The sequence below is a fragment of the Chanodichthys erythropterus genome, chromosome 10 (assembly GCF_024489055.1).
Source record: "Chanodichthys erythropterus isolate Z2021 chromosome 10, ASM2448905v1, whole genome shotgun sequence".
NCBI classification, from domain to species: Eukaryota; Metazoa; Chordata; class Actinopteri; order Cypriniformes; family Xenocyprididae; genus Chanodichthys; species Chanodichthys erythropterus.
The window spans coordinates 36,494,811-36,509,645 of NC_090230.1; the positions used below are offsets into that span (position 1 = coordinate 36,494,811).

General features: G+C 36.4%; 1 protein-coding gene across 1 annotated transcript in view; it reads left to right on the forward strand.

Annotated features, from left to right (window-relative positions):
* bmp1b (bone morphogenetic protein 1b) overlaps positions 1 to 14,835 on the forward strand; it is a 36,303-nt gene that overhangs the window by 14,593 nt on the left and 6,875 nt on the right. Inside the window, exons 5-13 of the mRNA XM_067397589.1 lie at positions 608 to 786; positions 958 to 1,063; positions 5,735 to 5,859; positions 6,257 to 6,372; positions 8,180 to 8,282; positions 8,494 to 8,610; positions 8,705 to 8,850; positions 12,293 to 12,488; positions 12,567 to 12,692. Of these exons, the coding sequence (XP_067253690.1) occupies positions 608 to 786; positions 958 to 1,063; positions 5,735 to 5,859; positions 6,257 to 6,372; positions 8,180 to 8,282; positions 8,494 to 8,610; positions 8,705 to 8,850; positions 12,293 to 12,488; positions 12,567 to 12,692 (1,214 nt within the window). The remainder of the gene's footprint in view (positions 1 to 607; positions 787 to 957; positions 1,064 to 5,734; positions 5,860 to 6,256; positions 6,373 to 8,179; positions 8,283 to 8,493; positions 8,611 to 8,704; positions 8,851 to 12,292; positions 12,489 to 12,566; positions 12,693 to 14,835) is intronic.

Sequence of the window (14,835 nt, forward strand, 5' to 3'; positions counted from 1 at the left end):
AATCTGCAATCACATTATTCTTTATAGGGCACAACTGATTGGTTCCTGCTGTATCAGTAGCCAATGAGCTTGCTGCTCAACCTTCAAATACTGGTCAGCATTTGCTGTGGCAGCGCATCATGCTTCAGAAACCCTCCTCCTTCCCCAGCTCCACCTGTATAGATCTGCTGGGTAATAGCAAGTCCTGTACTTGCTCTTCAGCAGCAGCAATGACGTACAGCAGCAGCAGCATAGCAGAACAGATCTAAACACTCTGAGAGTTGTCATGACAAATGACTTTACTGTCAATTTATCAGTTTAATCTGTCTTTGCTAAATAAAATTATTCATTTCTTAAAAAAACAAACTTACAGACATAAAACTTTTAAACAGTAGTGTAGCTTCATCTGAGAAAGTCTCTTGATCTTTGCCTAAACTTCCACCAGACGAAACGCTGTTTGATGTTGTTTGTCTGCAACAGACAAGAGAGTTATGATACAAACTTGAGTAAATTATCAGGAAAAGTTTATTTAAAAGTGGACTAATCCTTTAATTTGCCTCTGTTTACCAAAATCTTCTGCTAGATATGTTCAAAAGTGTTTTCTAACTCCAGGCTGGCTTCTTTGAAGGTGCTGCTCATTTGTCGGGCGGAGGGGTGGAGGTCCACAGGCCATATCTATTGGGAAAAACTGTGACAAGTTTGGCATCGTGGTGCATGAACTCGGACATGTCATTGGATTCTGGCACGAGCACACACGACCCGACCGGGACGAACATGTTGATATATTTCGAGAAAACATCCAGCCAGGTACAAGAACTATCTAAGCCTCTGGTTGACTAGAATGACATCTCATACTTCTGTATATGCTTAAAGTTGTACCTTTTTATGCATTATACTTTATATAAATCCAGAATAATCTGTAATTGCTGGGATTCAGTTGAAGTGTTTGTGTGATGGAGTCTATGTTGCACTTTACAGGTCAGGAGTACAATTTCATAAAGATGGAGCCAGATGATGTGGATTCACTCGGGGAGGTTTACGACTTTGACAGTATCATGCATTACGCCAGAAACACCTTTTCCAGGTTTGGACTCATATAAGTGTTTAATATACTTGTATTCAACTAGATATTATTATTTTTATTTTAGAAATAATTGGATAATATATAACCTACAAAGGAATACAATTTCTGGTAATACATTATTTCAGTGTAATTATGCCACTTCCCATTGACACTGGAATTATATTCTGTTAGTTAATGGCATGAACCAACAATAAACAACACTTCTAAATGTATTAATCTTAATGCCCCGATACACGGGGCAACTTTTTGAGCAATGTTGCTGGGCAATTTTGCAGAGCGATGTTGCTTGGGCACACTTATGAGGCCTTTATTAACCCCCTGGAGCCGTGTTGATTACTTTTATGATGGATGCATTTTTTAAAGGTGCCATCGAATTGAAAATTTAATTTATCTCGGCATAGTTGAATAACAAGAGTTCAGTACATGGAAATGACGTACAGTGAGTCTCAAACTCCATTGTTTCCTCCTTCTTATATAAATCTCATTTGTTTAAAAGACCTCCGAAGAACAGGCGAATCTCAACATAACACCGACTGTTACATAGCAGTCGGGGTGTACGGCCCCAATATTTGCATATGCAAGCCCATGTTCCCAACATTATGAAAGGCATAACACAAGGGCAGCCAGTATTAACGTCTGGATCTGTGCACAGCTGAATCATCAGACTAGGTAAGCAAGCAAGAACAACAGCGAAAATGGCAGATGGAGCGATAATAACTGACATGATCCATGATATCATGATATTTTTAGTGATATTTGTAAATTGTCTTTCTAAATGTTTCGTTAGCATGTTGCTTATGTACTGTTAAATGTGGTTAAAGTTAACATTGTTCATTACTGTATTCACGGAGACAAGAGTGTCGCTATTTTTATTTTTAAACACTTGCAGTTTGTATAATGCATAAACACAACTTCATTCTTTGTAAATCTCTCCAACAGTGTAGCATTAGCCGTTAGCCACGAAGCACTATCAAACTCATTCAGAATCAAATGTAAACATCCAAATAAATACAATAAATAAAAAGATTAGACATGCTGCATGAAGAACACTTTGTAAAGATCCATTTTGAGGGTTATATTAGCTGTGTGAACTTTGTTTATGCAGTGATAGAGTCGAGAGCTCTGGGGGGACGGAGAGCGCGAGCAATTAAAGGTGCCGCAGCCTGAATCGGTGCATTTCTAATTATGCCCCAAAATAGGCAGTTAAAAAAATGATTTTAAAAAAATCTATGGGGTATTTTGAGCTGAAACTTCACAGACACATTCAGAGGACACCTTAGACTTAGGCTATATTACATCTTGTAAAAAAAACGTTCAATGGCACCTTTAAGGCTTCAAAATCACGGTTACTATTCACTCCCATTATAAAGCTTGGAAGAGGCAGGATATTGTTTTAATATAACTCTGATTGTGTTTGTCTGAAAGAATAAAGCCATCTATACCTACAGTAGGATGGCTTTAGGGTGAGTAAATTATGGTATAATTTTCATTTTTGGGTAAAATAACCCTTAAACTAATGTTAACAAATGAGACCTTATTGTAAAATGTAAAAAAAAAAATACATATATTAATTTCTACACTAATTATAAATGACAGGGACATCATTGCATGTGTTAGTGTCTTGGTTTTAGGACAAGTGTTGAGCTGATGAGGCAGTCCAGCAGGACTTGAGGACCTGACGCTCTTACAGACTGCTGACTAACCTGTTGTTAGTGGTTTTAGGATGGAGATGCAGCCAGCTGCTTTGGTGGAGCTGTTGTTTAGGATGAGAGGAAGGAATCCAGACAGGGAGCCAAGGCTGAAGTGCAGTTAGACTTTTGGTAGAGTGTCCTTTAGACTTTTGGTAGAGTGTCAGTTCTTTTGGGTCTTACAAATCTTCTTTGAATTGGCTGTTGAAAACCTGCAAACAGTTTGGAAACAGTGGCTAATTATGATGTAGTCTCAACCAGAAGGAATTTATATTCAAGGTTGTTGTGGTCAGCTTCTGTAAAGGTTTGTTCCATTCCAAAATGTTTATTTTATGGAATGGATTGATACTGTACTATTCGTGTGGAGTAAAATAGTTGTGCTCCTGAGTCTTTTTTTTTATTAGGTTCTTTTTAGTTAATCAGTTAAACCAAACCTATTCACAATTAGGTCTGAGTGATTCGCTTGCAAATCAGTCTGAATCTAGGAATCTGGCCTGGTTTCTCTCTGATTGTTATTTTAGTGCCCTGTCCTATGGCCTCTCAACTAGGAATATTCACATTGTGCTGTTTTACCTCCAGCATTTTGCATGGGATCCTGGAATTAGGCCAAAACAAATAAAGCCCTTTCAGGCTTTTTGTCTTGGACAATTGCAGTGCTGGAGTGCTGTTGTTCTCTGGCATGCAGGGTGGGCTCCAGGGAGTCGGAATCCAGGGAGACAATGCTTTAAACTCTGTCCTGACCGCTTTGCGTCCACATGCTGTTTCAGGGTGCTGTCATCATGGGAACTAGACGAGCATAAAGAGCAATAATTCTGTTCTCAAAGCACCAGAGGGAAATATATAGTGGGCAATCAAATATGGTTCATACTTATTCAGGCAGATATTTTGATTTTGGTATATTGGCATTGGTTGGAGTGCAAGCTGGATCTCTGATGTCATAAACAGTGGCCCCCAAACATATTTGGACTCCAAAAAGACACTTAAAACAATTTGACCACAGAAACCAAGTGCCATTTATTTTAAAGAAACACACTTTTTAAGCAAAACATTTCACATAAAAGAGGTTTTAAATTATACATTTATGCATATGCTGTTTAAAATTGACATATAAAAGTATTTTATTTTTTATGGCACAATATGTAATATTTTTTGGATTAAAAAATCAAAAAACCACAAGAACAATGTTATATATTTTGTTGACTATTGTACTTACATTATCCCAAATGCTTCCAAGAATGTTTAAATCCAGAGAAATTACCAATTTTAACCAGGACACAGACCGTGTCCATGCGTCGCTTATCAATGACGTCAAACCCGCGTTACCCTCGATTTCCGTTTTTATTTTGTAGAAACCATGGAAACACCAAAGACGCTTTAGTATATTATGTGTCTTATTAGACAGGTGAGCAGCTGTTTGGATGGATACATTCATCGACAGAAAACTAATCATGTTATAGCTAAACACAGTACATCTTATTGTTTAAAATTTCGTTTTCTTGATTTACAGCGAGTACCATGTTTTAGCATGCCTATTTTTGATCTAGTTTATTGCAGTGTGCAACAAGTGTCTAATAGCAGCTGCCGAGTGAACGCAAGTTAGCATTATAACAACTTTCAACACACAAATGTATCTAATATGATAAAACAGCGCTGCTTTACCCCACATATTCATGACCGGAAGAAGTGGAAGAGGCGACTGCGGCATAATAAAAGTTCCGCTGCTGTTGAGCCATGTGTCATGCTCATCTCTCATTATCAATCGCTCCAGCGGCCTCGTTCAGCTCCCGCAACACTCGGCCCTGCTCTGCTTCATACTACAGTAATGTTAATAATCTCATCCATGAACATGATTTCTGCCCAAGTCCCATCCTGATTCTTTTCCACCGGCTGTAGACGTGAAGACAACACGTCCTATGATTTCACAAAATCAAGGTGTCATCAAGCTACGCCTTTGTTTTGAATGAGCGACCGCTAGTGGTGTAAATTTACATATTGTAGCTTTAAAGCAATTGCAAAATTATCTCCAAAAAATGAACAACAATAAGTGACATACGTCCTGGGATGCAACCTAAGTTCAAAGAAAAGCTTGTGCAGGATTTTCATGCAGTATCAGTTTAAAGGTGCAATAGCATTTCTGCGATTTCAACCCGCGGCAACTGTGTAAAAGTTGCCCAATTCCGCTGGAAAACAAAAACAAAGCTTTCTACATTGCCACATGCATGAAGACAATGCTTCTTTTTTCTATTTCCACTGGTGAGTTTAGCTTGGCCTGGACTCAACAAATAAAATCCATAAAAATCCATAATATTTTTTCACCTATTTACACAGTCAGGAATATGTACAAACACAATATTTGTGGCACACACACACAGAATAATCACAAAAATGCTTGTTTGGGTGTTGATTTCAATTTTCAACAGCATTTCTTAGAAACTGCCTACTGCACCTTTAATTGTGGTTTGAATGTTCAGATTTTTTGAGCCACTTTGCACTCTAAAAAATGCTGGGTTAAAAAAACCCAAGCTGGGTAAAATATGGACAAACCCAGCAGGTTGGGTTAAAGGGCACCTATTATGCCCTCTTTCACATGATGTAATATAAGTCTCTGGTATTGTCAAGTTTCAGCTTAAAATACCCCACAAATTTGCCCCTATTTGGGGGTGAGCAAAAACATGCCTTTTACTATATTAATATATTGCTGTCTAAAATTGGTTGAAAAAAATGGCTGGGTAAAAACAACCCAATTCTTGGTTTTGTCCATATTTAACCCAGCAGATTTTAGAGTGTGGTGTTTGGTCCCATCACAAATCCACCATGTAGGAAATCTTTGGGTCCCTTGTCAGTTTCATAACATGTCTCAATATATGATTGAATTCATTTTTCAGATGCATTCTCCCTGCTGCTGTCTCTTAGATCCTCTATAAGCCTTTTGAGAATTCACTCACATAATTGGGGAGCTGTTGCTTTTATGTCTGACGAATAGGGGCATCTATCTTGATACCATGCTGCCAAGGTATGAGGTTGATGGAGTCCGGCCTCCCATCGGACAGCGGACGAGACTGAGTAAAGGGGACATCGCTCAAGCAAGAAAATTATACAAGTGTCCAAGTAAGTGGTCCTTCACGCCTCAGGCATTTTTTGTACTGTTTTTAGATTTCCTTCTGCACTTGCTTCTAAAGTTTGGCATGTTCTTGACAGATGCATCTGTGACTGTGACATAAGTTTAATTATCCATTTATAGTGGGAGGATGAAGCAGCTATATACTTATCTCCTGTAACTGGACATTTGTTTTCGGGTGATTTTTGTTTTCCATTGTTTTTGAGTCATCTTCTTTAATCTTAGCTGGAACGATGGTGATTTCCTACTTCAAAATAAAAGCATGATCCTTAAAACTGACCTTACCATCTGCAAGACTCCTACTGTTTTCCAATAAGAGGATCTGGTTTCCAGGTCAAGCATCTGTGAGTTTCTCTCAGTGTGGTTTTGACTCTGGTTTGTGCACAGGATGTGGTGAGAGCCTTCAGGACAGCACTGGAAACTTCTCCTCCCCTGGGTTCCCTAACGGATACGCCGCATATCTTCACTGTATATGGAGGATATCGGTCACGCCTGGGGAGAAGGTAGAAGAACTTCACATAGAATATGTACAGTATGCCAATATGAGCTGCATTATGATGGATGTTTCATAACACATTTTGCAGTCAATAAAACAAAACACAATCAATCAATCAATCAATCAATCAATCAATCAATCAATCAATCAATCAATCAATCAATCAATCAATCAATCAATCAATCAATCAATCAATCAATCAATCAATCAATCAATCAATCAATCAATCAATCAATCAATCAATCACAAACAAACAAACAATCAATCAATCAATCAATCAAACAATCAAACATATATATATATATATATATATATTCTTTTAAATATTAATAAAAGATTATACTTGTTTCAAAGTATGCTTGTTATACTGTTCAAACAGCTTTTGAAAAGCATTTATATCTACACTTGTAATATGCACTCCTATTCAAATGTTTTGCTTCAGTATGTTTTTTTTAGTATTATTATTCAGCATGCAATAGGATGCAATAAATTCAGTTATTGATTTTACATTATTCAAAGAATCCTGAAAAAATGTTTTGGTTTCCACAGAAATATTAAGCAGCACAACTGTTTTCAACATTGATAATCAGCATATTAGAACAGGATCATGTAACACTGAAAACTGGAGTAACAATGCTAAAATTCAGCTTTGACATTACAGGACTAAATTACATTTTAATTTATATTAAAATAGAAAATTTATTTTAAATTGTAAAATATTTCACAGTATTAGTGTTTTTTACAGTGTTGTTGATCACCTAAATACAGCCATGGTGAGCATAAGAGACATTTTTTTGAAATTTTACCGACCACAAATGGTAGTAAATATTGATGAATAATTTTTTTAAAAGTGTAAAAAACCATAATGTATTGATTTTGAAGTTTTATTAAGTGTTAGCAATGAGATTATGTGTTTTTTATAATCAATTAACACTGCTTTTGTCATTTTTTTTTTACAAGATGGACAAAATTTGTCACTAAAAAAATAATTTGGTTTAACCAAAATTTTGGTTTTAGTGAAAGATAATATTTTCAAACAATGCTAACAGGCTGCTATCTAGCTAGCTCGCAAATGGACAATCAAAAAATTTATATTTGGAACAATTTTTTAAAATATTTTTTTTAAGTTGATCGTAGCTCCATTGAAACCATCTTAGGCTTACGATGCTTTTGGGAAATGCTACCATGATCTTTCAAGTGAAAACATGAATTTTTCAAATAGTTAAAAGAGAGTTAGTTACTTTGCTTCATGACCATGTGGTCCTTTGCAGGTGTCTGAATGATGTCACATTCTGTCACATGATACTGACTGCATGACTTGATCCAAAATGGTCCCTTTATATTGGTTACTCCGAATGACATGAATGAAATTCATTTTTCCAGACATTTTTTCTCATAACAAAGCAACGACTTCTACACATAATTGTAATACCATTTTGCACTATGTTAATATATGATGTTATAAAATCATGCCACAATAAAAAAAAAAAAAAATTATTTCACTTTAAGATATTTTAATCACAAATGAAATGGCTGTATTGGCCTTTGGACGGTTAAAACCGAATGACCTTTTGACACTTCAAAATCTTTAAAATCCCTTTATGTGTAGCAAAATATAATTAAAACCTTTTGGATTCAATAAAAGAGATCTAGTTGTATTTCCTTACATACTTTGGATGTCATATCTTTGTTTTTTATTATTAAGGCCTTTTCAAAAAAAAAAAAAAAAAGACCCATCAACTCATTGACCCATAAATAACCTTCTTCTGACCTCCAGCTTCTGTCATTTGCCTGTGTTTCTTTCTCTTTGTTAGATCATTCTTAATTTTACCTCAATGGATCTGTACAGAAGTCACTTGTGCTGGTACGACCATGTGGAGATCCGGGATGGATACTGGAGAGATGCTCCTTTGAAAGGTTCACATATTTATTATTTATTATTTATTATTATTTATCTTTTTGTCTTAAATGTGTTTTAATTGTTTTTTTGTTAGTATATAAGACTTATCTTGGCTTTAGGATTACTGGAAAGAAGGACATGGATACAATTTGTAATGCGTAATAAGTAATTGAATATTCCATCAACCCTCCATCATTTTTTTTTGATCAATTTGTTGCAATGCTTCAGGCCGTTTTTGTGGAGACCAGCTACCCGAGGCCATTGTCTCCACTGACAGTCGACTGTGGATTGAATTCCGCAGCAGCAGTAATTGGGTGGGGAAAGGCTTCTCTGCTGTGTATGAAGGTATGTATAAGTCCACTGATCATCTGCTGAGAGGCTCATCTGCCCATCTGAACTGATGTAGTGTTAATTTGTGATGTTCTGTCCATGGTTTCAGCTATTTGTGGAGGGGAAGTGAGAAGAGACAGTGGACAGATCGAGTCACCCAATTACCCTGACGACTATCGCCCTAATAAAGTTTGCACATGGAAGATCATCGTACCCCAGGGGTTTCACGTGGGCCTCATCTTCCAGTCATTTGAGGTCGGGTTCATGAGTCTTGCTTTTTTTTGTTTGTTATTGTCATGTGGTATTCTAAAACTAGCCTCAGACAGCACTGCAGTGAGTGTCTGAAACAACAAAAATAAATATATCAAGGTGGGTGCTTCTCAAGAAGTGCTCTCTATTTATCATTTCACTTTTTAATACTGTTTGTTTTTGCAAAAAATGATTGTTCCTCATTTTTATAAATACATAAATATGTCCAAAAATATACCAAAAATCTTGTAATGATGAGGTTGCAATTTAGTATGTTTGATGGGTTAGTTCACCCAAAAATGAAAATAATGTCATTTATTTCTCACCCTCATGTCGTTCTACACCAGTAAGATATTTGTTCATCTTTGGAACACAAATTAAGATATTTTTAATGAAATCCGATGGCTCAGTGAGGCCTTATTGCCAGCAAGTTAATTTACACTTTCAGTGCCCAGAAAGGTACTAAAAACATATTTAAAACAGTTCACGTGACGACAGTGGTTCTACCTTAATATTATAAAACGACTATTTGTGTGCCAAAAAAAAACAAAAAACAACTTTTCAACAATATCTAGTGATGGGCGATTTCAAAACACTGACTTGAATTTTTTGTTTCGAAGATGAACGAAGGTCTTATGTGTGTAGGACATGAGGGTGAATAATAAATAACATTATTTTCATTTTTGGGTGAACTAACCATTTAAAATATATACATTTTACATGTAATATCGAATAACGCACTACTGTTAAAGTTATAATCAAGTATACATATGCTTTAGTATGTTAAGCAACAGGTCAAGGGCCAGATTTACTAACAGCTTACACCAGCACAAACTCTCTTTTGGCGTTAAAAAACTACTGTCAGGATTTACTAAAGACACGCAGCAAAAAACTAGCGCAGAAAAGGCGTGGACAGGGTTATTTTTGCATCTGACTTTATTGCATATGCTTTTGTTGGGGTTTCCCTTTCAGACGCAAAATTTATGGGAGGAGAGTATTTAAAAGAATCATGCAAGGTGATTTACTAAGGTTTGTGCTAGTCAGTTGTTTATTATTTACCACCCAAAAGAAGCATGTCTCAAATCAGATGTTAATTTGTGGTAGATTGCGTTGTGGTCAATATGGCTGTTTTCTTTAATTTGTACTTTGTCAGTAATTCACGCAGAACTTTCCACTCTCCAATTTTTTGGAATTGTGCTCTTGCGCTAATTTACACTTTTTAGTAAATTGGGCCCAGTATGATTTAAAATGTACTTTATATTTAACTTTTTTAAAAAAGTGAACCTAACCCTCTAGTGCTCTTCGAATTTTTTTTTATTTTTTACTTCATTAGAATGGTATGAAACTTGATAAAGGTTTTGGCGCTTGATATATAAACACACACACAAAAAACCATGGACATGATTCAAAAAGGTTAAATGGTCCTGAAAAAAAATATTCACACCGGATTGGAAATAAATAGGAGATGAATTTCATCTAGTGAAAACTTTTGGTACTGTGGCCAAACAAAATCTTACTGAAAGCTAATTTTTTGATATAAAGTTTAAATTTGAAAACAATTTGTTTAGATTTTATGGCTTTGGTTTTCTTGCAGTTTTAGATTAAAACGTGTTTTTGAAAATATATATTTCATAAAAGAATTGAAAATAGTATTTTTGTGCATTTTTCATAACAATAAATGTAAAATTCTATAACTTTTTTTAAGTTAACTTTTTTAAACTTTCAGCAATTTAAATTTCAGCAATAATTTGCCAAGTGTCGTCTTTGAAAAGAGATTAAAATGAAGTCTTAGCTCTAAAACATTTAAAATGTATGACATTTCATTTTCAAGTCTGTGCTCAAAAAGTGAATAAATGGATTATACCTGCAGTGCAAATATAATTTTGTACCATAAAATCCCCTAAAAATACTAAATATTAAATAAAAAAACATTATCAAACTAAAATATAGTACATTAATTTCATTGAAAAAAAAAAAAAAAGATTCTGTCATTTTTGACTGACAGGCGAAGAGCACCAGAGGGTTAAGGGTGTTATGAAATATAGGCCTGGTTTCACAGACAGGGGTTAACTTAAGACAGGATTAGGCATTAGTTCAATTAGGCATTTAAGCAGCTTTTATAAATGTACACTAGAACAAGAAAAAAAACATTACTGGTGTGCATCTTGAGACAAAACAATGGCAGTGACGTATTTTAAGATATGCCAATAGAAGCTGCTTTCAGTTAAAATAGCTTTAACTTGCATTTTAGTCTAGGTTTAGCTTAAGCCTTGTCTGTGAAACTGGGGGATAGTATGTATGAAAGTGTACTTTAATTTCATTAATGTTATATTATCTGCAAGTAGACTACATTTTTATAAAAATATACTTTTATGATTTGAAGTATTCTACAAGCACATTTAAAGTCAGGCCGACACCAACAACACAAACGTCTAACCAATCAGCATTAGGGGGCGTATGATAGTTGAGTAGACAGAATGAGCAAAAGGGAGTTTGAAAATAGGAAAAAGAAAAAAAAACCCTGCAGAACGAGAGATGGGACATATTAAAATGAGCTCAAAGGGATATCACTGGAAGTAAGGTTTATGACAGGACAAGTACTTTAGAACCGCGTTTATATTAGAAAAGCTTTTCTGTGCTGGAGAGAGATAAGTGGGAAGGCCTGAAATCAGATGCGGAGGCTGCTTTGATCCCGCTTCTCGTGTGGGTAACACGGTTTTGCTTTTCTGGAGCTGCTGTGCTGTTTGCGACTAACAATGAACACTTTGTATTTACTCTTGTGTACTGTATGTTCATTTTTTTGTGCTTCCTTGTTCGTTCATCAACTGCGCTTTATTTTTCGAGAAGCGTTTTGTAGTGTGTCAGCTGTGATAAACAAACATCCGCTCACATTGTGTGTGTAACAGTGTCCAGATAGTGAGAGTTGAGCAGTTAAACCACTGCACACTGACAACTGCGAGAATGCGGTGTTTAGCGTCATTGTCAGTGCACTCGTCTCGCATGCCAGCAGCGGACGGGCTGGGGTTCAAGACAGACTCAGAGCAATAAAGATAGGGGTGGATTTGTTTGGGCTGATTTCAAATATCAACAATGTCCATTGTTTTAAAATCTACTTACCGCACCTTTAACTAGAATTAAACACACGTTTTCACAAGTGGTATTATGAAGGAAAGTGCAGAGAGAACATCAAACGATGGGAAGAAAGAGGGGGAAATGGACTGGGGAATTACATCAAATGTTAAAGCCATTGATAAGTAGAAAATACAACATTAATCCATGAAATGTCTGTGATTTACTGCGGCTTGAGCTTGTTGTCATGACATCAAAGTGGTTATTAGCAATAAGACAGTCTTGCGTTGTTCCTCACTGACTGTTCTGACAGAGAGATGTCACAAGTAACATTTCTATTAAAATCCTTTCTCATGAGCTTCTCTGCTTTCACACTCAGATTGAGAAACATGACAACTGTGCTTATGACTACCTGGAAGTGCGAGACGGCGATTCTGAGAGCAGTCCTCTACTGGGCCGTTTCTGTGGCTATGAAAAGCCAGATGATGTCAAAAGCAGCTCCAACCAGCTGTGGATGAAATTTGTATCGGACGGTTCTGTGAACAAAGCTGGGTTCGCAGCTAATTTCTTTAAAGGTGATACTCCAAAATTGCATATTGACTGCTTTGACTACTTTTGTGACCTTCTGACCTTGAGGTTTGCTTCTAATGCAGAGATAGACGAATGCTCTAGGCCTGATAACGGGCACTGTGAGCAGCGCTGTATCAACACCCTGGGCAGCTACCACTGCGCCTGCGACCCTGGTTACGAACTCGCCCCGGACCGCCGCAGCTGCGCAGGTGATACCAAGAACTGTTCATGTAAAATGCCCAGCAAAGTGCTAAAAACCATGCAGAACATCCTAGTTATCTACCCCTTTAGCATCATGTGCAGGTACTCCATTGCCTTTAGCTGTTTGCCTTAAAGGGTTAGTTCACCTAAAAATGAAAATTCTGTCATTTATTACTTACCCTGATGTCGTTTCACACCCGTAAGACCTTCGTTAATCTTCGGAATACAAATTAAGATATTTTAGTTGAAATCCGATGGCTCTGTGAGGCCTCCATAGGGAGCAATGTCACTTCCTCTGTCAAGATCCATAAAGGTACTAAAAATATATTTAAATCAGTTCATGTGAGTACAGTGGTTCAATATTAATATTATAAAGCGACGAGAATACTTTTGGTGCGCCAAGAAAACAAAATAACGTCTTAGTTAGTGATGGACGATTTCAAAACAATGCTTCAGAAAGCATCGGAGCATTGTGAATCTGTGTGTCGAATCTGCAGTTCGGAGCGCCAAAGTCACGTGATGTCAGCAGTTTGGCGGTTTGACCCGCGATCCGATTCATGATTCGATACACTGAGTCATTATGCTCCGAATCTTCCTGAAGCAGTGTTTTGAAATCGGCCATCACTAAATAAGTTATTTTGTTTTTTTGCCGCACCAAAAGTATTCTCGTCGCTTTATAATATTAATATTGAGCCACTGTACTCACATGAACTGATTTAAATATGTTTTTAGTACCTTTATGGATCTTGACAGAGGAAGTGACATTGCTCCCTATGGAGGCCTCACGGAGCCATCGGATTTCAACTAAAATATCTTAATTTGTGTTCTAAAGATTAAAGAAGGTGTTACGGGTGTGAAACGACATCAGGGTAAGTAATAAATGACAGAATTTTCATTTTTGGGTGAACTAACCCTTTAAGCGTCAGATCAAGATGCATTTAATTCTTTGCATGCATTTGTGGAAATAGATAGAATTTTATAAATATTTATTCTTGCATAGATATTTTGGAGCACCTAACCCCCACTTCTACCCTAAACCTAACCACTTCTCAACAATATAAAACACATAACAGGCAAATAAAATTACAGTCACAAATATTTGCTGCAAAAACTGGGCAAAAACAGCATAAAACTATTACAAAGTAATAGTTAAAAAGAAGAGTGTAATTGCTGAAAATTATCCAGCTCAGTGAACACAGTCCTATCGCATTCAAAAGATACACCGAAACATTAGCATGACTCAATGAGAGCCAATGCCATTTCAGAATCAAAGCTGACATAATGCTTCTTCTGGTGGACATTTTTGAATGTGAGCTTTACGGTTGTGGACGGTGAAGGCTTAACAAATGGCCTCAAAACACTTGGAATAAATTGTGATTGTAGAATTATCTGCCTGTTATATCCTGCATTTTATATTCTATAATATACAAAAGGTTAGGTTTCGGGTAGAGGTTGGGTGTCATGCTCAAAAATGTCTGAATAGTGCATGCTGATGATGCTAAAGGTGAACCCTGTGCATTAAAAAGTGACATCAAGGGGTTCTGACAAAGAGTCCACATGTGACAAGTTGGAAGTGAGCACATGCTTATTATCAGGCCTTTTGTACATTTAAGGAACCGACTGTGAAATCTGGTTGCTCTTTAACAAATTGCCATTACCGATCAAGAAAAAAAAAGTGTGATAATTATATTCCGGTTCAAAGGGACTAATTCATTCACTGCTCTCCAATTAGGCTTCGAGGGTTTTCTGAGTGGTAGCCTACTTTACATCATATCAGATTTTGATTGCAGTCATTGTTCATGTAATTGTACTGGAAAATAGAATTTTATAGAGAATTAGAGATGATCTGTCTTGCCTTGAGCCAGTACTCATCCACCCAGGGGCCGGTTACATAAACCGCTAAGACTAGTCTTACTTTCTCATTAGCATTTTTCAGCTAGTTATATAAAACATACATTGGCATTGGCCTAATTTGATACCAAAAAGTAAGACTTTCTGCTAGACTTACTGGTCACATTGTCTTTAAGAAATGTAAAAATCAATATATAATTAATTGCAGACAATTTGCTTTATTAAAGGAATCATCTTGGATGGCAGTATAGTTTTCTGAAACTTGTTTTTCTGGTGCATGAACCATAATCATTGGTGGAC